Raw genomic sequence first — 24185 nt, forward strand, 5'->3', positions numbered from 1 at the left:
ATTCCTCACCTGAAACCTGCTAACTTCTTACCCAGCCTTTCAGCTACTGGGAAGCAAATTCAGCAGAATCCAGTTGGATTTGACCAGGTGGATACCCTTATAAATGGCAGAGCCATCTTAGTGAATGTGAAGGGGCAGAAGCCAAAGTTTGTTTGGACTAGTGCCAACTGTACTCTTAAGACTGAGGGGAACCGCTCCTACAGAAATGCCATCTGCTACCATTTGTACTGGGTCTACTATTTTTTACAAGGCAGGCAGATGATCCCTACAGAAGAATGATACCCAGTGAAGACAAGAACCTCTATCCTAGTATTTTTCTGTACAGGTGGCACAGGAGGAAAGTGGTGATCTTGGTGGTCATCAGATTCAATCCTCTCTACTCAGTAGCAACTCCCTAACAGACTGGATGAGAAGTGGTATTGACCAGGACCTGGCCCTGAGGAGGTCAGGAATCCAACAACTGATGGTCAGATTCATGATATCAGATTAAATGGCATAAACTCCAAGACTGGAGTGGCAACCTCCCTCAAACAGAAAAGCTCCTGACACCAAAACCCTCCACACAACCATCCAGTACTAAGGTAATGATGACTTTCATTAGACTTAGAGCTGCAAAGGACACATGCAATAGTGCTGCAGGAACTGGGAAGAGACTTGTGCTACCCCAAAGGAGAGACATTTTTCAAACACGGGTCCTGTGCCACCATCTTGATATCACTTATGATGGAACAACCTAAAACCTCATTAACTTCTATACCCAAAAGAGCTTAAGTGTTCAGAACAAAAGGCTTTAAAAGAGATAGAGTGCAGGAGCAGAAGAGCTGTATTATTGTCAAGTTTGTGAACGTTGGTGCTGGAGATCTAAACTAGCAAAACTACAAAAGTGGCGAGCTCAGTAAGTATCAACTTTGACAGAGGCAAATTACTTCGACAGTATTGTTCTACCATGAGAAGCTTTCTGGTATTAAATGTTTGGTTCTTCTTACTCAGGCTGTAGAGTGTGACTTAAGCAACTCATGCTTTGAATATGATTGATTTTCAGGTGGAAAAAAAAGCAAAAATCCTGAAGAAACAGGAATGGTGGAACGAGCTTGCTAGAAGTCTCCATCTCATTATGCAGTTGGCAGAACCTAAAAGATGGGCAAACCCATCTCACTCTAAGAGCCCAATCAAGGGAGAAAGCAAATTTTCCATTTCAGTGGAAGTATCCATATATACAAATGTGAAACCATATACAAGCTATTATCTATATCAAATAAGTATCTAATTAAATTATCAACTAAACCTTCAGCTGTGAGCAACATGTGTAGGCTCCCAGTTCTGTGAAGAAAGGTATCCTAAATCAGGCATGTCTCAAGTGCTTTTGAAATGATTTTATTCTCAATGCTTTTTATTGGGCTTTTGGAGCAAAGAAATGAAGATCTAAGGTGCAAACAGTTGGGACAGTGACCTCACAAGTTACTGTGAGGCAGACAAAAGAAAACAGGTATTATTTCTACAGACCATGAATGAATGTGGAAAATGTCTCACTCAAGAACAGTAGATGCACTCAACCAAGGCACTTACCTACACTTTTATCTACGCTTACACTTATATGATTACCTGCTGTGAGAGACAAGCTAAGTGCTAATTGTAAGAAGGGAGAATGTAGGTTCTGAGGCTGCAGCTTCCTCACTATCTGGTGGCGCCACTGCAAAATATCTATATAAGTCAGTGTGACAGTTATATATATAGTTAGGGGGAAAAAAATTACTCTTTCTGAACTACTGTCTGCATTATCATCAATATAGCGTTTAAAACTACAACTTGAGTTTGAAACCTTGCTGTAAATCAGTAAGGCACAGTCCAAACACAGTGGAAACTATTTAGTAACTACTGAAACAGCCAGACCTTCTCAGCCCATTTCATATTCTCCTGAAGCCATTTTAGAGCAGATGAATGGTCCAGGCTGAAAACTTCTTCCATATTAACATTCACTGTCATATGCTTAAGAGTAAGCTTTGGGTCAGATAAACGAGCCGCTTGGATCAGCCTCTCCACTGCCCCATGATAGGCACTGTTATTCTGAACTGCATCTTCAGATCTGTAAGGGGATTTTAACAAATGTAAAATTAGGTACCATACAGGCACAGTGTCACTTGCCTAACACTTTATACTGGCAGGAAAACGACAAAAACATTAAAATAATGCCTTGTATTTTTCACTGATAAATATTATGCTAATTTCTAGACAGATTATATTATTGTTCTGAAGATTTAAGAAGTTATACGAAGTATAATTTTAACATATTTAATGGTAATGAAAAGTAATAGGCTTTAATGCCAGTACAAAGTAGCTCTGCAATATTCACAGCACATTTCATGAAAAAAAAGAAGTCTCTGGGCTGGAAAATTCAGTAAAGGAATGCAAACCATTTAATGAGCTGGATATAGCAAGAATTCATGTACATGCTTGAATCCATAAGGTTTATTCAGTTTTGGGACATAATCACTTTTGGAACAAGGCTGTGGCTAAGTGACATGCCTACATTTTTTGCAAGAGCAGAACTTACTGTTTAAGAAAACAAACAGATATACAGTAGCATATACATGGTAACGAGATAAAAACCTTCTCACTTATCCAAGGAACAAAATTAAGATATGTATGCTTTGGGAAGGATAAGTAAAACAAGATCTATTACTTACATGACCACATGAACAAATACAATTAAAAGGGCACATATCTGACAAACAAACCTTTTCAGTACTATTTGAAGTGGCAGACTAGTAGTCCTTGAACTCTGAACATCACTGGCATTTGAAACAAGAAATATTTCAATGGTCAACAGCATCTCAACTTCAGACAGATAAGACGGAATGTTCAGAAGTCTGTGATATAAATTTCCCTGCAGCTCTGGGTAGCAACCCAGTGATAAAGCATCTGAGAGTAAATGCAGAAACATGAGGAATTAGGATTACTAATAAGATTAATAATTAGTAATTACTAATTAGGAATACTAAAAATCGAGCCATTTTCTTCTGTGTGACTAAATGTGGAAAAACCCCAACCCCAAACCCTTAATGGATTTTACTATTTCACCTATGAAATGGCCTGATTTGTGAACACAGCACACAGCATTCACACGTAATATTCACAGTTGTAAAATGTTTGATTTTTTTTTTTTTCCGTGAGTTTTATCAGCTATGATTAAAAAGCTCTGTCAGAAGTCTGACACACTTGAGACACCAAATGTGTGATAACAAAAGGACAATTTAGGCAGGTCAGACAGAAGGTTAAATCATGGTCAAAGTGAGAGAACATTTGAACAGCATCTCCTGCTTTGTTCCCCTGTCTTCTGTCAAGTGATTCCAGCAACCCAACATATACAGCATTTCAGGGGAAAAAATAAAAAATATGAGGAAAACCAATAATTTCAATGTTAACAAAACCAAATATCCATCCCAGAAAGAATGGAAGTCTGGTAACCTCAACGATTCTAAGACAGAATCAAACAGCAAATACTGTGACAATACAGAGAGACTCTAAGCAGAGCGGCAGACCCAGTATCATCTTAGCTCTGAAATGGAGAGTTATAAACAATTATGGACTATTAGCTTTCAGTTGAAAGGAATTTTCTTATAGTTAGGATAAACTAATTAGGCAGACTTTTCAAATCTTAAGTATTAATAATTTTACCACCACAGAGATGGTGGTACACTTCTGGAGAGAAATCTAATTTGCCTAGATGAGAAAGTGAACATGATGCACTTTACAACCATTTCAGGGCTCATATAGCTGAAATTATGAAATTAAATGTAAAGAATTAATTTTATCACAACTACATTTATGAAATGCTAGGTAGTATGCACTGATTCTTGTTTTCAACCCTCCATTTCCTAATAAATATTTTGGTTACAAATAAATTCCTGAGAGTGACACAGAAAGTACTGGTTTTTTTATTATTCACACTGAAATGTTATGAGCACATTACTCAAAGAATGTAAGGGGAGGATATTGTTTAAGAAAAAACTTACTTTTGTAATAGCTCCTAGCTTTGGACCACAAAAAACTTCTTCCCAAAGCTGTGATTAATCCTCTAAGTAGAACAGAATCAACAGCAATTTTTTTGGAAAGCATGAAGTCTACTGCAGAAGATGAAACCCCAAGATTCTTGTTCTCAAAACAGGCATTTATCAGCTTGTTAAAAAGGCAGCTGTATTGAGAAGCATCTACAGTATCTGAAATGAAATTAAGAATATAAACTACTAAATTAATTCAAACGTAAATTTGGTAGAAGGATTGTTTATCAATCAGTACCTAAATCAGAACTCTATTAGCAAGATGGAACAAGCTGGGGTAATATGAATGCTTAATTCATCAAAAATCTTTTCATACAGTAGTTCACACTGTGAAGGAGACGTGCTAAGGTTCAAGTAATAATTTGCTGCCAAGACCAATAGAATCAGATAAAAATACATTCACTTGCTCAAGCCTATAAATACAATCTTCACCTGATCTCTCAGATTTAACATTTCCAGCAATAGAGATCTCCTTGGTTTTCTGTTTCTACTCTTGCTCTGAACTGTCTCCTTTTTGGCAGGACTGAGCAGCCTTGTATTCACCTTACAAATAAATACATCCTTTTTGTACTCTCTAAAGTAGATGGTCTTTCAACCAATCTGTGCTAACATACCTAAAAGCATACAGTGGCAGTAGACTGAGACCTACACACAGGAATCAGCTTGGGTTTCCTCAGTAGAGCCCAAGTAAATATGTGTCTCATTTTGAAGTACTCATCCAAAATTTGTCAGATAAATTGAGCCTGAAAGAGCACTTGGTTCTTAACGTGGTATGTAAGAGACACTTACGTTAGGCAGCTCAGTTAGACAAAAAAACTCCTACCTCATTAATCTGAAATCAAGATAAAATAAAATTAAAATATCCCTATTTTTTCTCACTGTATGGACTTGTGTATGATTCTCAAAACTTTAATTGGTCTTTCCTGTTGCCCTGTGTAACTGAGCAAAGGAAGACAGGTGTGTATGCACATCCAAGTGTGTGCGCACAAGTGCAGAAAGAGTTGCAGAGCACAATACACTTTAACTGACACTATACACTTTGGAAAACAGAAACAGGCTTGTATAAATCCATCTTACTTCTTCGACAAAGTTTAGCTAGAGAACATTACAATAACACCACAGAATTTTAAAATTTTTAGCTCTTAACACCGTATCTTTTTCTTTACTTACCAGAATGTTTCTGCAAACCTGGTAAGTTCCGCAGAACTTCAAATGCCTGCCTGTACAAACTCTTCCTCAAGTACTTATGCACTATTGCACATAACAGATTATGTCGATTAAGGATGTCCATTTTATCACAGGGTGACAATGGTGTATCTGTGATCCACTCTGACTCTGTGGCAAACAACAGTGCAGTGTTATTTCTAGGAACTGGAACTTCTGGATGTTGAGACTTTGGACCATTAAAAATGTACTGTAAACTGTACCACAACACAAACTTCAGAACTGCACAGAAAGTGCAACTTGACTTATTAATGATTCGTTCCTTCTAACCAATACTCCTTGGACTGATTCTCTGAATCTTTATATTGTAAATCACCCCTTTTCTGAAAAGTCACTGCAGTAAAATGGACTGTCAGTGGCATATATAGATATGCGTATATATCTATGTACAGCTATAACAGCTGTACAGCTGTACAGCTAAAACTGAACAGCAAGTTTACATTCTCAATATCACTTCACAGCATACATTCTATTCCTTATACTTCTGAATTTCTTCTCTCTTCAGCAGATCAGAATTCCAAAAAGCCATATGTAATAACTGCAGAAATATGGTACTGTTCTAAAGCAATTATATGGAATGAGGATACTGTGAGGTGCAAAAGAACACTGCATTGACCCAAGCTGGAAATTTGACACTGAATGTCCCTTGGTTCAAAGGAAAAATACACAAAACAGCGTAATTTTCCAAGCTGCACTCCTCCCTCATTATGGAAGATTTTTGGGTAGAATGGTGTTGATAGCAGAATACTGTGAAAACTTCTGAAAAAAAATCAGGCATTAGCTGTAATATTTCTTATACATACCAAGAAGAATATGTAGCTAGTGATCCATCTTACTAACCAGTAAGATGAATCACATTTCCTTTGTTGCCCCAGTATTATTAATTGTATTTAGTAACACAGACCAGCTTGTAACTTTTATCTGAAATCTGTCATAGAAGTGAACTGTTCAAATTTAAGTCAAAATTGTAAGACAGCATTACCTCTCAATACCCTTGTTGCTCCATCCAAATTTCCAGAATGAAGAAAGATTTCTGCAGCTTTATTAACAATCTGACATCTGGATGCTGACCTCCCTGCACCTACAAGTCCTTTCAAGTGTGTAAAATGTATCTGTAGATCATGCAGTTTATCCAGAACCTTCCTTCCCTAGTGTAAGAGGAAGAAGGGAAATGCAGAAGGTCAGAAAAAGCAACGGCACCAGTGAACACAGTTTATATTTACATAAAACAGAACAGATTTAAGTTAGTGACACAGATTTATAGGTATCGATGCAGTTATCCAACCTGAGTCAGGGGTGAAGCACAGTAAAATTTCTAGTGAAGGGTTTAGGTTATTTTGACTATGTAGGCAAAAACACTCTACCAACCTATTGTTAAAGTGCTCTCAATACACTATTACCCATAACATTATTTCTACTTTATAATGTCCAATACAGTATTTTTAATATACTTCATAATTTATTTGTATTCGCTTACTTTATTAGTATTTTTAATTGTGATTCCATTCAGTGCTATACAATCTACAAAATCCTGAAAGATCATACAGGGAGTTTTCATTTTGCAGCAGAGATGTAATTGATAAACCGAAATAATTACTCCAGCGTAAGTCCAAGAAAACACTGATGATTGTATGCAGCAGGGCAATAAACTGGAAGAAGAAAATAAACTGGATCTATCTGGCCAACACTGTAATATCCAATGACTTTATCATCAGATTCCAGATTGATATTTAAACTGGAGCAAATCCATTACTACCTTACTTTCTGGACTACCTTTTGGACAAAAAAGACACGGTATCAAATATATACCACAGGACTAGGGATTTATCTGATACATATAAATGGGGTGAAACTGGTAGAGAGAGGTAAGATTGACAGCTTCCTGAAGCAGAGATCAATTTGGGATCTGCCAGTTCCAATAAAAATCAGTCAGAGCAGAACCTCATTCACACTCTGATATGGTCAACACAGGTTGTCTACAAAGTTGTTTGAGGATCTTGGTCAGTAATGTCTTGAGAAGCAGATTTCATACCTAACACAACACTCTCAAAGAAACAAAGATGTTTTGCTCTAGACATGGAAGAAATCATAGTATTGTGAGAAGCATCTACTTCTAGTAACTCATGTTGTACAAGAATAACACTACATTATCACACCCTGCACCTCTGAAATTAGGACATGAAGATGAATCTCCTTAAAATATCAGGGGCTGTGCAATCCAAGATCAGGCTCCCCCTTAAGATGGATCTGGGAAACAGCTAAAATGTGTGAAGGCACACAAACATGATATGCTGAAGAAGACAGCCAAAACCCAAGGCAAACTAAACTCTTCAGTGAGCAAGTGAGCCCTACCACTACTGAACGCCAAGATTAGATTCTCCCTTCTGTGGTGAGAAGTATCTTAACTGTTCTAACTGCTAAGTTTCGTGGAACAAAAATGCCTGAAAAGTTCTAGTGCAGTATTACTCAAATGCTAATGCAAAGACTCTCTCTCCTTTTTACTCTTAAACAGTTCCACACTGTGCTGCAGCTTGATAGGGACCTGCTGAAGGCCATTCAACTCAAGAAACCAATGCTGCAAAATGAATGATTCATCAGAACAGGTATCCTGCCTCTAGACTGATACCTTAAGATCAGACTAAGCACCTCTATCAAGTACCTTCTGGGACCTGGCTTGACTCTGGAAACAGACTGAGTAGTGCACAGGATTTTAACAAAACAGAATTCCTGAAAGTTATGCCCTAGAGACAATTGTACAAAAGACAATTTAATTCCTCAATGTGAATCAGAAAGGGTTCCCTGCTGGTAAGGTGCAAAAACCAGCCAAACCAAAACCTCAAGAGACAAAAGGGGATGAGAGCATTTGCTTTTGTTTGTAAAAGTGCGTGTGTCTGAAGTCATCCTCTATGGGATGAGGAACATCCATGTACAACACAATTATTAGCTGAAAGGATCAGGCCCAAGTTCAGAATGTGATCTCTGACCAAAACACACTCTTAAAATTGCTGGGGGTTTATATTACTTCTTATGCTATCATTTTCCATGTTGCTTTCTGTAGAAGATCTGGTTTGGTATGCACTGGTTCCTTCCAGGATGAAAAAGACAAATTTAACATTGAAATGGATCTTCCTGCTGTGAAATTATGATCAATACTGCCTGAGGCCTAAGTAAAACATCCAGTCAAAAGTCTAGTCACTTGGCCTGGCCCTGTGTAATATTTAACAGCAAAGACATGATTTTAAAGGTATTTCTTTGTGATGTCTGAGTTTTGCAAGATTCACAGAACTCGGACTGAGTGGAAGAAAAGCACTTCCAGCAGTGTTCTGGGGCAGTTCACCAAGTGCAGCCTTGCTATGCTGCCTCTCTATCTTCCTGGCCTTATCCATTCCATTTGAAAATGGATGATGCAGAAGCACCAATGCAGCAAATTGCCCAAACTTCTCTAAATATATCACTTGAGTTGGGAGGTCTCAGAATGCAGCATGATTGCCAGGCAGAAGAAAGTGATGTTTCTGGGAAACAACCCAATCAGCACCTCAACCCAAAATCTCAGGAAGACCTGTCTCTTAGCTCAGGTTCAACCTCAGCTCAGAAAAATCTCAAGATGAGCATGAGCCATCAGTTTCTGGGTTGTAAGACCAAGGTATGATGGGCTGCATAGAAGACTACTGCTCAGAAAGGCACAATAAAATACTTTGGTCCAGCTGGACAGTTAGGAAATACTAAGATGGCAGAGAGGAGGGTGGCACTAGAGGTAGGTGGCACCAGCCATTCCAGTAGAGAAACACAGTTTAATATCCAGAAGAGAAATTACTAATTATTTTTCTCTTTTTCTTCCAGTCAGGTTCCTGTAGCTCTGCATACCTTTACCCACTGCAGAACTTTGTGATACGAATACATTACGCTTATCCCAGTCCTTCCAATGAAAAGTTTGTCTGCTTTATTATGGTGTGAATTTTTCATTACTGGAAAGAAAAAAAAAATCCTTTAAATTTTTTTTCTTTTACATGTAAATGCAGTTTTAAAGAAATTACACATTTTAAAACCACAGTAATTGTGAAAACACTAAATACATTTTCTGAACTATCTGCCATTTAAAGTAGCAACTTCCTAAGTCTTAACACCAGGAGCAAGTCAAATAATTATAGTTTATTCAGACAATATTTCCTATTAATCTAAGTCTTCCATAAAATGCTTGGACATGTAATGGCTATTTTAGTAACACCATTATTTGTAAAGTAAGCTTTGCATTTTCTGGCACCACAAAGAAATTTTGGTAATTACAGAACTGAGTAATTAGAGTCTCTTTGGAAGCACTGTTAGACTTTTAGAACAAGGGTCTCAACGTAGGGTAAGAGCACAACAATCCATTCAGCTGTGGGAAGGAAATATTTTCTGGACTATTATAAAATAAAATAAAATTTGAAAAGTCGTGTTTATTTTATATTTATCTTATATTTGTGATTCCTATTTTTGTGTATGGTTTATAGTGAATTTAATATATTGATATAGTAGCACATGAATACAATATATAAATAAATAAACTGTGGGTGACTGCTCAAAAATTTTTCACTGATGGAGGTGCCTATCAGCTGGGAGACCACAGCTCTAGGGAAGACAGACTAAGTTCCAAGCTCTGACTAAATCTCCTCCTGGTGTCACAACTGGAAGCTCTGACAGCTTTTTTATACTATGAAAGTCTGTAGTCAGAAAGGATATGTCACGTATCTGGAATAAATATTCATTATGTTTTAGTTGATAACACAGGTTGAAAAATCTAAGTAATCCTTTATAAATGATTTAACATCCCATTGACACATCACCAAGCCTTAGTAATCTGCAAACGTATTAGGAAGAATGATACAGATATGCAAATGAAGGGGCACAGGGAAGAAAGCGACAAGAAAACCTGCCAGAACTATTGAAACATTAGGTTCTTGAGCACCCAGCCCTTGCAGAAACCATTTGGTCTTCAGAGAATAAAATAATTCTAAAATACCAACTTTGTTAAAAAAAAGGTACAAATTATATACATGATGTAACCTGTTTACTGTTTTTTAAGATACACAACTGTATCTACATCTACAGCCCTAAAGTTTATTTATGCTATTAACAGTGTGATACTTCACATGACAATACTTAAATACATTTGCCATTGTCCTGAGCATAGGCCATTTTTATTGAAAGAACATGAATTCTGGGTTCTCTTTTTGATTTCAAAAAACTCCACTGTTCCTCCTTCAGAATCTTCCCTGAGTTTAAGTGTAAGCAACTATGCACTTTACTTCTACTGGGAAATAGCTTCTACTGAACATTACAGCTGTACCCCCCAAAATATAGACTATTCTAACATAAAATTAACTAATAATCATGAAACGATATGAATTAATTTTTATCTCTTTCAACAACTCTACAAAAACCACTTCTTGCATCTTAATTTTACCTGCATCAGCAAAATCACAAAAAGGGACTCCTGGTCTGTCTGTCTCAGAATCTTTGGCTAGAATTTCAGCAATAGATATAAACAATTTCTGAAGATCATCAAAATGTTCACATCCAGTTCTTGCATTAAGATACAAAGCTCCCAGCTTGGTCCAATCCCTTTTTTCCTTGCAATGCTGTACAGAAGGCAAAGGATAAATATAAGCAAACCTGCTTCCAGAGAACCAAACAGAAAACGCATTCAAATTTGAGATATGTACCTGGGATAGACTTAAAGAAGAAAAAAATGGAGACCAAATGCTACCACCAAGAACTTTCATGTTCATATGGCAGTTACATGTTGCCAAACTTGCATGGACTGCTAACTACTTCTATCCCTCAAGAAATTAAATAATTTTTTCATGTCATCACCCCAATTGTGAAAGCTCAGAACTTATGAATCCTGCTTAGGAACTGGCATTTATTCACTATTTTTTTCCCATGATGCACGCTGAATTTATGGTTATTTTCTATATGAATTAATCTTTTGCTTGCCAGATCACTCGATGACTTTGGTGTTAAAGGAGTAAAAAAATCAGTACTACTTTTCCCCTTTTTATATTTCAATCTCTGGATCTGCATAGGACATGTGATAATATGTAAACTATATTATAATTGTGCATAATGCGTAATCTGACCTTGAATATGAAAGACACAGGTGTCCAAATATGGAACGTTTTACAGTATTTTCTTATTCTTTAAAATTCTGCTTAATGTTGTCAATTGCAGCTTTTACAACTATATATTGTAAAAGCTGTGTTTTTATATTAGATATGAATTCTATCTTCTAAATAATGTATTAAATAAATTTTTGGTGAGGAATGACGTACTACTACCAAGCACAACAAACATAAAGCAGAGGAAATAATTGCCTAAAGTTACAAAATCTTTGAATTTGATGCAAAACTAAGATAAAAACTGCAAGTATGTGAATTAAAATACTGACATTACAGAAAGGCCAAAGACAATTTTCTCCTGCATTTTAAGCCTTCCCAAACATGGCTTTGCATAAAGGTATTTTATCATAAGCTCACTAAACTTAATAATAAAGCCCACTAATTAAAAAATATTTAGAAATTGCTATTTCATGTAGCTTTAAAAGAAGTCATGAAGAATGCACATACTGTACCTGAATTTCAGCCACGGCCAAGCTGAAGTCAAAAATCCATGTCTTTTCAAAATATCTTTCCTTAAATCTTCCACATGAAAAAAAAAAACACTTAAATTTTAACACATCCTATTGAACTAGCAGAAGGTGAACAACAAATTATCACATACGAACATTAAACTGATATGATTTTTGATCCTATTTGCTTCACATTACACATACTGCACACTGAAAATGCTCATTTAAAATCATGCCAAGGGAAGTTAGCACATGTGTTAAACAAATAATTCAGCAGAGATATTTTCACAGATGCTGCATATTTGGTTTCCACTAAGAATCAAAGGTGTACGAATCACAAATTTAGTTTCTCAACTTGTGTGTGCATGTAGATACAGATGATACAAAAATTAAAAAGGATCACAATCTTGTCAAGAGATGGGGAAGTATCAGCAGTTTTTGAACAGATTTAACATTTTGCCCAGCATATCCCAGCTGAACTCAAAAAATTACCCTCCCTCCCTAGCAGCGTTGGCACAAATGTTTATGTAGTCACACTGTAAAGAAACTAGAAAACTACTTCAGATTATAACTAATCCTAGAAGGGTTGTTTATTTTAGATGTATCATTTGCTTATGTGGGCCTAAATGATATATTAAACCCTGATGTCTCTAATTTGGCTAGCTATATAAACTTCTATCACAGCTGGCTATCACAGCTACACAGATTGTACAGCGATGACTGATATGGAAAAAACTAATAATTGTGGTGAGAATCTAGGTTTTGATTTAACAATGCTTGATCTTTCAAACACAGTAGATTGACAGCACTTTAAAATACAATTAGGTGTTATGTGATAGTATTTTCATCCAACATATCTTTTAAAGATTCCACATAAATTTATAAAAATAGATGCTCAAGAAGGAACTAGGCAGCTGTAATTAGAAAATAGCTCCTTAAAGACATACCTGGATTTTATGTTTGAAACAGTAGTCATTTCCCAACTGGAAGCTTGCAATTGGTGAAGTAACTTAATAATGTAGTCAAAATGTTCTAACTCAAGGAACATACCAGCATCAATGAGCTGTAGTATCAAACAAGGTAAGAAAAGTGAGCATACAAAAAGTTGTGATGACTTAATGCCTCTTCAGAGGTAAGTGGCAAACAACATTAGGAAAAAACACATTGCAGTGAATCTCAGTCAAAAACTAAGGAATAAATGAAAACCCATACAACAAATTCAGCTACTCATAATAACACTTTTAGTGTTATTTCAGTACTGTTTCTAAAATGCATATATTTTAGTTCTAAAAAACAGGCAACGTATTTCAGACATTCCAGCAAGCAAATAAAAGTACAAATGAAACTTGTACCTTACAGAAGGTATTGATTAATGTAGGCACAGCATTTCTTATATTCAAAGAAGCCACATGCTCAAAAACTTTCAGAAGAACATCTACAGCTGGCTAATATAGACAAAAAAAGCACAATCAGTTTTGCAACTCCATTCAATTAGAAAGCTCAGAGATTTTAAAACAGGGTATTCTGAATTACTCCCCTCACCCAAGATTGAGTACCAGAGCAAAACCAAACACATTACTATAAATAATGCAGTACTCAAAAAACTAAAATTATGAAACTAAGATTTAAAAAATATTACAAAGTCACTTACCAGTGTCTTGATTTGTACAATTACATTCAGTATCTGAAATACTTCCTGCAACAAACAGTTTTTGAGCAATGAAACAAGAAGGTCATTCAGCACTTCAGAAGCAAAATCCACACCAGGTGCAACTTCTTTGTAATATTGCACAAATATTTGGACTGAAAAAACAATTAAATTGAATTTCACTTTGAGGTTAACTGATGCTAACTATTTGAACAAGTTATTTCCTTACGTTTTAGACACAGTGTAACAACTTTTAATTGTCCAAGATATTATGGGACAGGGATATGGAGAAATATGGGTAAAAGAATCCAGTTCGAATCCAGTGTTAACCTTACCAGAACCAAACTGACTATTCTGAAATATGCTGTATCATCGAGCTGAGCACTGTAAGCCCTGTAGGTTCCCAGAAAATTTAGCTGATTTGGTGCAGCATAAGAAGAATGCACAAACCCAGGTCAGATCTGGGACACGCATCAAGTTAGTAAGTAAGGCCCTTCCAGACAGGAAACTCTAGGAAGTGAAGTGCTGTGCTACAGTGTATGGTCTTACAACCTGTTCCAAGGCCACCCTTCCTTGATAAACATGTACTGTGGCCTGCTGGTATCCACTGCTACCCATATTAAAACACTCAGGCGTTCAGCATGGGAACACTGCAGCACAGGGTGCAACTGTTCATTGTGCTACGCTCTAAGAAGCTTTCAAAACCTTACAGACTGCTCAGGACCAGTACAAAAGGAATTACTGTCCAGAGTGAAAACAAAGCAAAAGCCCTTTCTGACTGAACTCAAAAGCTCAGATGGATCTGAATGAACTGCAGTCCCTAAAGTGTGTTTTTCATAATCGTTTGCGTTTATGGTGTAAGGACTAAACTCAAGCAATTGGAGGTGGGTGCAGTAGAAACACTTAATTTCAAGAACTTCCATTCTCAAGTTTTTGATGTTTGACCAGGGTGACCAAAAGCATCTTAATAAAATTTGGATTCTGTTAAACCTCCTTCCCGCCCTATTTACGTATTTCTACTCCCAAGTCTAGTTACAGTCAGGTTAAGTTCATTTTATGTGGAAGTAAGATTTCTAAGAACCTCCTGAGGTAAGTGCATGTCTGAATTTCTAGCCTTACTGGGAAACTGAACCATGAAAACACAGGGATTGCATGTATTCTTCCATTTGAAGTAAGAACTTTTTATTCACTGCTGAAGTGGCAATCATTTATCTCTCAACAGCCTCTTTAATTTGCTTTAAATAAGCCCAGTAAAAAAGATACAGCAACAGCTACTACTATACCATACCTGCACGTTTTAGGAGGCCTGATTCTTTGATACTAATGTATGTCCTAAGAATTGCCATGCAAATCTGTAAAAAAAGTAAAAAAATATAGTAAAATCAACCTTCAGTTTATGCCAAACAAAAGAATGACTTACAAACATGAGTTCTATTATATAAGAGCTTTACACTGCTTCCATGTAAGCCATACATACTGATAAATGATATAAGAAGGTAATGGGGTTTGTAGGCAAAGGCTCTGTCAAAAGGCCAGCAAATCAAACAGAAAAATAATGCAGATTAAATATTTGGGCAAGAGACTCCTATAACAAGTGTTTGCATGAGTGTGTACATACTCATAGCAAACAAACAAACAAAAAGGAGAATTTGAAATCAAAATTAGTATAAATGTGGCAGACTGTAAACAAAGAAAGGAAAGCAAAAATGTGAAACGTGGTAAGCAACAATTCCATAAATCTACCAAGTAAGTTAAAAAATCATCCAGAATGAAGCTAGTAACAATGATTATCACAAAGAATCACTCATAAGGACAGAAAAAAACTCAGAACTAACTTGATTTACTGTGCCATTTCAACGTGGTCTTGACAAAAAAAAAAAAATCCACACCTAGATATTGTAATGCTATTTAGTATTGGAACCTTCTTGTCTTAACATCTTAAGCTGTCAGGTTTGTTATACTTACACATTTTGCTCCATCTCTGCAGATGAAGAAATAAAGACAATTGATATTATATCTTAGGATTCCAAGTTAGGGAAACCCCCCACCCCTTTTTAGAAATTCTCTGTCACTTCTGGAACATTAGAGTCTTTCTGCATAACCATGTAAATTGGTCATATTAATACTAATTCATGAAATAGTTAAACATCAAGAGACAGGAAATGCCCTAAATTAGTAGTCATGGTATTACAGAACTGAATCAGGTTTACTTTTACATATAACTTCAAAATGACACAGGATTCACTCATGAAGTTCATTATATAGCAAATTAATTATCATCAAAGCAGAAGATATACTGGTTTATCGCCAAGACATCCTTCTTATTTTAAAATCATTAACCTGTTTAGCTCATCAAGCCAAAGAATACAAATTGTAAATCTAAGTATAAATGAAGCTTATTGTTTTTATTTGGAAGCAGTATCACAATGCTGACCCATACTCAAAGGTATACATTTCAGAAAATCATGTCAAAATTTTGATCATTTATATACATGATGTGTCACTTGGGAATAGGTTAACTCACTAAATCCTAATTTATACTCCCAAGTGGCTGAGGGCATTTCCAGAATGAACTTTAGCACATGCTTACAATATGGAAATTAGTTTGCTTTCTTCTGGAATTCGTTTTTCTCCTTCTTTGGACTGACTCCCAAAAAAAGCCAAGATTGCATCTGGAGCTCTGACTGTTCCAAGTACTAGTGAAATTGCTTGGACAGCCACTTGTAGTAGTATTCTATCTGTATTGTTGTATTACACCAATAAAAGAGACTAAATGTGTTATTAATTTACACCTTCTAGAAGGCTTCAGTTGATATAGTTGATCCAATTTTGAAAGGTGTAACTACACCCACAGACTACATAAAAATGTGAGAATCTTTAAATTTCGAGTTAGCTGTAACAGATTTTGAATGAAGGTACATAAAAGAGATTGTTCCTATTTTTAAAAGGCAGTATCAATCACACTACTCTGTCATCTATCAGTTGATTCCATGACTCATTTAACACAACAGTTTAATAAAAACCTTAATAAAGTCTTCTGTATCTTATACAACCAACTAACTCTGCAGTAAAAACATGATCCTACTACAACAATACAGAGGTGCGCGCTCAGAAGAACAAGCACAGGAATTCACTAAGTACTTCAGCATTTCCCAGTCAGTGCCCACTCTACTGTTTAATAAGCGAGAAACCCCCTGTACTGCAGCCTGTAACTCAGTGAGATCAAAACCAGGATCCTTCTTACAGGAAGTTTCTGTACCCTGTGGAAGCTTTGACATGCACAATCCCTATTCAGTGTGGCTGAAACTGACCAAAAGTTCAGAGGTCATTTAGTGGTGGCTAGAGACAGTAATAAAAGAACAGTGTAGAATCTCATTTCTTTAGGAAGCCACATTAAAAACACAAAACCAAAATCCACCACAACAGAAAAATATATTTAAGGCCCTGAAATTGTAAGACAACAGTAATGAAGGCAAATCTTCTTATTTTGTATCCTTTTTGTTTCCAGTTAAGAGGTTCATAGGATGAAGGAAAAGGAGAGTATGAAGTCACAGAAAGTACAAATTTCTTTAATGGATAGAAGTCCAAAAAAATTAATGAGTAAGGCTCACAAAGCTAAAATACAATCACAAAGAGAAATACAGCTTGCATAACAACATGTTTTGAAACCACTTATTTAACCACGAAATGATTGTCTACGCTCTGAAGTGTCATTTGAGCAAAACAATCTACTGCATTAAGTTCACGGTCTCTTGTCTTTTCACTAAGGACCATGGAGAAGAGTCCAGTGTCACCTCCTTTACCCTCTTCTCCATCACTGACACACACTGTTAAGATCCACCCTCCCTTAAATACTTTGTCAAGTATCTGAAACAGTCTTTTACTTACTTTACCTAATAAAAAACAGATTTTCACTGTTTGAAAATGAAAGGCATCTCTTAAGTGCCCCCCCCCCCCCCCAAACTGGTAACTTTTACAATTTGCTGAGCTCAAGAGTATGCTGATTTTCAAAACGTTTAATGAATTCAAGCACTGCTGTGTTGTGTGACCAACTACAACTGTAAAGTGTTAAATACTAGGAAGTTATGCCTTAAAACATCAACCAATGAAAAAGAAAAAATATTATGGGGAAAGGTATTTCTCTTCAAAAACTCTGGTAACTATTATCACTGAGAACACAGCTCTAAGCAAGTGGACTGCATAACAGTCTGCATAACAGTTCTCCTGAAGAGATTTATTCCTCCTGCATAAGATTAGATACCTTTATTGCTTCTTTACCTGTTTTTCATTTATGTACTTTGGTGCCACCATGAGGTGCTTGGCCTATCATCATTTTTAAATGGACAGGTCTAAAAACATAAATACACATACAGACAAACAAAACTCAGGTATACTTTCAGACTACCAAGAAACCTTGGCAAGGTTTGGTGGGTAGAACAGCTGAAGTGTGCTGGAGTGCTGCACCACAAGCAAAATCAAATAGAATGGATTTTTAATAGTTTTAGGCAAATAATTCTTTAATGCGCCTGAAGCACTACAAACCACAATAATTCACATAAAATAGCTGAAAATTACAAATATTCACTAAAGCCTGCCAAAGATGTATCACACTTGAGAAAAAAGGAAAAATGTTCCATACAAAACTACTCTCAAATTATCTTAGAAATTATTTTTAAGATGTCATATAAGTTTTCAAAGGGGTTAGAAAGCATTAACAAAAATATAAAGCAGGTTTTTCTTGGATATATATAAAGTAAAAGAGAAAACATTAAGAAAAAATAAAACCAAATTACACTGATGTATTTTAAAAATTCCGACATAGTATATTTAATGTATTGGGAAGATGGACAAGTTCCTTCAGATGCTAATTTTTTTTACCAATTATGTCTAACAGATTAACTGCAAGTTATTTTCTAGGTTTTGATTCTGAATTTTTTTATTTACTGACATCAATGATAAAACTGCACTCATACCAGTAAGATGGTAGGTAGGTAAGAAATAAATCTTGTAAGACCTGATGAGGACAAGTTTAGGGATTTCTTATTGGTTACTTGCTTTGACGTTTTTGTTTGCTTCCAGTTAACTTACAAAACTTTCAAACAGCCAATTTCAGAATCTTATTACATGTCAGTACAATTAGCTTGCCTTGCACAGTTCTTGCAAGCATTAAACTCATAATAACTGTGTTAAACGTTTGAAAACACAATTTACTTTGCCCATGATTGGAAAATTATTCTTGCTTGCAAATATTATGAGAATTGTTGCTCCATTTAAAAAGATTACAACATCTTAAAACAAACCCATTGTTGCACAAAACACGCAGAGGGTAAGATACCATAGATGTCTTCTGGCTTTAACAATACATACGAAGTCTTGACAAAGGTTTGCCTAAAGTCTCTCACGCTCAGGATATAAATCTCAGAATCTGCCCATTCTACTACTCTATATCTGTACAGCCTAATTGTTGAAGTGTGCTCTCTTAAAGCATCTACTAGTTCAAAAATGACACCACGTTTAAAAAAAACTTTAGAAGACCTTGAGAGGAAGAATTTCTGAACAATTTTTTCATCCATCAATCTCTGATTGATTTCTCACTTCCCATATATAAATGAACTTAGGAGATGATGTTCTGTTTTTATAAAGTGTTCACACTTACAATATTTTCCTTACTTCAATAAATCTTTTTACCTTTTCATCTCCTTGTCCTGGAACATGACAGAACCAACATTTTGTTCTTTCACACCCACGTAAAGTCATGAAATAATATCTGCAGTATTTACGAGGCAGGTTAAGTGCATCAAGGATCTGCTGGACTGACTGAGAAGCCTGGAATTAAAATAAAATTACAACAAGCAGGAAAAGCCAAGTAATATTTCCTGAAAGCAAAAATGGTCTTTGTTTTTTTAGAGTTTGAAAACATCTGCAAACTGTAAGTGAAAGCTGAAAATGCGAACTATAATTAAGCCTCTGAAACTATCTATCTGTATACTGTACTTGCAGCATTTCAAAGGACACAAAGATCAATCCCTTGTAATATCACGTCAGTGTCTAATAAAACGAAAGCCTGTCTTGAAGGCCACAAATAAGGATAATGCAAGAACTGCTAAATGACCTGGACAATGAGTAGAGAGGAAGAAAAAAGGTGACAAGTTCCTGCACAGCTCTGAGTAATCATCTGAGAATCCTGGGGCATCAGTTTCCTTGACCCTTTTTCAGTGCCCAGCATCATGGGTAAAACAGGCTGCCCTAATCATGTGAAACCTTGTCTGCTTTTTAGTTCTACAAACACCAGTAAAGCAAAAATCATTATTTGATTTTGCTTAAGCTGAAAACAGACATGAAGAAAAATTCACTGGGAATAGCAGTCCCTTCATCATTGATTTTGTTTTCAGAAATTATACTTCTTCAGTGATAACATCTTTAAAAGTGTAAAAACACAAACACGTGCAGATTCGCAGTTTCTGACTTGATACATGGGGAACTGTCTAAATATCCATAAGAAGTTTAGTGCCAAAGGATCAGAAATCAAAGATTTAACAACTCACAATTGCATTTTTCTCCATCTTCCATGGCTCAGTATCTTGACAATTCTTCAATGGCAGTGAAGTACTTCTTCCTGAAGATTTGTAACCTAAAAATTAGGATGAGGGCAGCAAATCACGTAATAAAAATGAATCATATTCAAACCACTCTCATTTATCTTATTTTCCTTTATATTTATAGTTCCTTCAAGTCACAGACGTGATTAATGAAAATTTGATTAATGCAGCCCAAAGCCAGCAATTTAAATTACAGTTTTCTTAATTATCCTAAAAGTGAGATTTTACACAAACTTCAAGAGTAAGCACATTTAAATTAAAAACTTCACTACTTTATCCAAAGGTTTCTGCTCTAACTTACAAAGATAAGAAAAGGAATAAAAACAGCCAGAAGTTTTAATTTCAAAACCTACCCACTTTATCAGTAACTTTTGCATTCCAACATCACTAGCCCTAAACTTAAGCTATTTTTTCAGAACTGACAGAAAGCCTTTCGTACTCTTATGTTTTAAGCAGTGCAAGTAGCAAGTTTAATAAGTCTAAGTTACTGGTTTCTTAGCCATGAAACTTGGTTTTAGAACTTTAATTATTATTGAGTGAGAGTTTTTTTTTCTTTGAAAACTGAGTAATGTTAATGGAAGATAAGAGTTCAAATTTTCAACTCCACATGTAAAGACAAATGAGAGCTTTTGGATGCCCTGCAGTCTAGAATTCTCATCTGGCCCCTTCAAAGAATTGAGTGTTCAAAAGACAGGGTGCTCAGCCCCTATCTGGCAAACTAGAGTTACTAAAGAGCATCCAATAATGAACATTCTACTAGAGACTGGCACTAGGTACATGGTTCCTAATCTCCATGTCTTCCTAACAGATAGGACTATCACAGGATAGGAATGAAGAACATAATGCAGAACAATGAATACTACTGAGCAGAATTCTGCTAAAAATGCAACCCCAAATCTCTCACTAACCTACCATAGGAGAACTAGCAGTTTTGCTTTTATATATGCAACGTAAAATTCCAGCCAACATCTTCAGGAACTGAAGATAGTCCTTAAGATTTCACAGGCAAATAAAGCACCCTCCCCTAAAAAGTTCTGAAGGGCTCACCAAAACAGCATACAGTACCATTTGTCGAGGATTTCTTCTCTCTAGCGTCACTGGAGAGGTTTTCTTTTCGGTCATTCAGTGGCAATCCTGATAGCAATTCACAGTTCACTTCGTATTTACAGTCACTGTTGAGTATTAAAGACCAAAAATTTGTTTAAATGAGTTTGTTCAACCAAACTAACAGGGGTTTCTTTCATGTACTGCATGCCTCAAAAGAGGGATTAAGTGTATAAAATAGGAGAATTTCTTCAACACTTTACGCAACACTTCAAAAGTTGCCATAAATTTAAATAGCCAGCAGTCCCAACAATTTTACTTTAATTACTCTCATTTGTCTGGTCCAATCTGATTATGATTTTAGCTGAGATTATTCTGCTCTAACACATAAGAAATTCAATAAATAAGTAGAAAAGGCACTTGTGAACCACTTCCCCCCCCCGCCACCCAATGCTGAGATGATTTCTGTCACCTCTGAAGAAGCATCTACTGAAGATTAGTCTCTCATGCAATGTGTGCCACAGGAGTAAACCTCAAGGCTTTTCAAATTACATCTAAGAGTCAACTGTTGTATTTTCTAAAAACTGACTACTGGACAGAAGATTCAGGTGATTTCAAAGGAACTCCAATTAAAGACTGTACTTTTATTCCCAAATATGCACATCCTAGAGAATCACATTACTAAAATGTGGTGTTTCCAAAAACAAGCCAAAAATAATGCTATCAAAATACTTGGTAACCTCTTCCATATTTGTAAACAAAGCCACAGGAAAAATATCATTCCTTTTCATGAGATCTTGTTCCCCTTCCCGCTTTTAATTAAGAATTCTGGTTTAGTGCAAATGACATTTTAACCTGCTTGCTCCTCTGCAGACAAAAACAGAGTTGCTACCAAATACAAGAGATTGAAGATATTAAATAATTCTCATAGCCAGGATAATTCATATAGTTCCTAAACTTCACGATGTTTTGAATACAATTTGAAATAAAAATGCTACAGCAGAGAGGTAGAAATTCCATCTAACAAAGCCAAACTTTTCAAGATCAATCTTTATTCTCATCAATGCATTTGGGTTGGTTTCTAGAGGGAACAAAAATAATCTCCAATTTTAGTTACTGAGAAATTTAAAATTACCACATAAAATCTTCTTATGCTTCCTCATGATGCCAGCCTCAGTTCTGACACAACAGGATTTTCCCTTCATATTTCCTTAATCTAGACACAGAACTACACACAATTTTGCCGGGAACTGTAAACTATATAGCTCTGCAAGCCATTTTTCTTTTTTTAGTAACAGCATCACTAAAAGGGGAGTTCACTAAGTAAGAACAGCAACCATATTTTCCTCTAGATAAAACTTTGCAATGGTAACATTTTTCAGTAAAACTAGAGAAAATAGCTCAACTCCAAATGAAGGCCTCTGCTCTAACCACACAGAGTGCTTACTACTTTGCACAAACATTTTACTCAGCACAATCTACTTATTCTATAATATAAAGAACTATTTATGCTGCTTAGGCAAACTTAAATGGGTATTTTATAGCAGAAGGAGGAGCTTGGAGCTCTCTAGTGGATTAACAAAATGATGCAGTATTCTCCACTGACAGACTTCTAGCACACTCAAGTCTGTCACAGAAATGTGAACGGTGTTGGAAAAAAAGCAGTGTTCTCTTTTAGGTCAGCTAAGGTTTCTTGGTTATTTTGAAAGTTATTGTGTCCTGTTTCCAGCCAGGACAGGAATTAATTTTTGCAGTAACTAATTGATAATTACTGCTCTTAAACCAAAACACACTAAAATATGTTATTTCTCTTTTAATTACTTAAGAATTCAATCTAAACTATACCTTTTCTACAAAAACTAATTCTCTGTCATTTCTGGACTGCTGATGAATGAAAATTTCCCATTCTGACACTCATTCAGGCTTGGACAATCACCCCCCATACGAAGTTCAACAAGGGAAAGTGACAGATTCTATACCTGGGATGGGGCAACACTGGAAGTACAGACAGACTGAGGGATGAGAGGCTGGAGAGAAGCACTGTGGAAAGGGACTTGGGTGTTCTGGTTGATGGCAAGTTGAATGTGAGCCAGCAGTGCCCTGGCAGCCAGGAGGTCCAGGCATGTCCTGGGAACATCAGGGACAGAATCGCCAGCTGGGCAAGGGAGGGGATTGTCCCACTCTCCTCTGAGCTGGGGTGGCCTCACCTCGAATGTTTTGTGCAGTTTTGGGTGCCACCATGTAGGAAAGGCATTAAACTATTACAGAGTGTCCAGGGGAGGGCAATGAAAACAGTGAAGGGTCTTGAGGGGAAGCCCAGTGAGGAGTGCCTCAGGTCACTTGGTTTGTTCACCTGGAGAAAGTGAGACTGAGGGGAGACCTCACTGCAGTCTGCAACTTCCCCATGAGGGGAAGAGGAGGGGCAAACACTGATCTCTTCTTTCTGGTGACAGGACCCGAGGGAATGGCCTGAAATGTGTCAGGGGAGGCTTAGGCTGAATACTAGAAAAAGGTTTTTCACCCAGAGGTGGCTGGGAACTGGAACAGGCTCCCCAGGGAGGTGGTCACTGCACCAAGCCTGACAGAGTTCAAGAAGCATTTGGCCAGTGCTGTCAGGTATATGGTGTTACTCTCGGGAATAGTGCTGTGGTGGGCCAGGAGTAACACTTGATGATCCTTATGGATCCTTTCCAACCCAGCTTACTCAGTGATTCTGTAGATCAGACTAAGAAACAACGTGTACAATAAACACTGCAAACACAGCCTGGAGCTAGAAGAATAGTAAAGCATATCCTTAACTACATGTGACATGTTTTTAAGCACCTTTTCCTAGTGCTGTACAAATATTTATTTGTCAGCCTGAATTTGAGTGAGATCTTTCAATTCTTTCATAAGCAGAAAGGAAAAATGAAAGCTTCACAATTTATTTATTACTATCTTTTGGTTTTGCTAAGTCCTGGTAAGTGCTATTGTGGCAAGAAATACATCTTACGCTACACTCACAG

General features: G+C 36.4%; 1 protein-coding gene across 1 annotated transcript in view; it reads right to left on the reverse strand.

Moving 5' to 3' along the window:
- The window catches only part of TOPAZ1 (testis and ovary specific TOPAZ 1), a 38659-nt gene that overhangs the window by 1338 nt on the left and 13136 nt on the right, over positions 1 to 24185 (reverse strand). Inside the window, exons 7-21 of the mRNA XM_066320352.1 lie at positions 21202 to 21308; positions 20083 to 20168; positions 19226 to 19363; positions 14826 to 14889; positions 13541 to 13692; positions 13242 to 13334; positions 12837 to 12952; positions 11893 to 11959; positions 10726 to 10900; positions 9147 to 9247; positions 6265 to 6430; positions 5229 to 5393; positions 4014 to 4217; positions 2736 to 2919; positions 1891 to 2083 (exon numbers count right to left, since the gene is read on the reverse strand). Coding sequence (XP_066176449.1) covers positions 1891 to 2083; positions 2736 to 2919; positions 4014 to 4217; positions 5229 to 5393; positions 6265 to 6430; positions 9147 to 9247; positions 10726 to 10900; positions 11893 to 11959; positions 12837 to 12952; positions 13242 to 13334; positions 13541 to 13692; positions 14826 to 14889; positions 19226 to 19363; positions 20083 to 20168; positions 21202 to 21308 — 2011 coding nt within the window. The remainder of the gene's footprint in view (positions 1 to 1890; positions 2084 to 2735; positions 2920 to 4013; positions 4218 to 5228; positions 5394 to 6264; positions 6431 to 9146; positions 9248 to 10725; positions 10901 to 11892; positions 11960 to 12836; positions 12953 to 13241; positions 13335 to 13540; positions 13693 to 14825; positions 14890 to 19225; positions 19364 to 20082; positions 20169 to 21201; positions 21309 to 24185) is intronic.

This window comes from Sylvia atricapilla, chromosome 1 (assembly GCF_009819655.1).
Source record: "Sylvia atricapilla isolate bSylAtr1 chromosome 1, bSylAtr1.pri, whole genome shotgun sequence".
NCBI lineage: Eukaryota > Metazoa > Chordata > Aves > Passeriformes > Sylviidae > Sylvia > Sylvia atricapilla.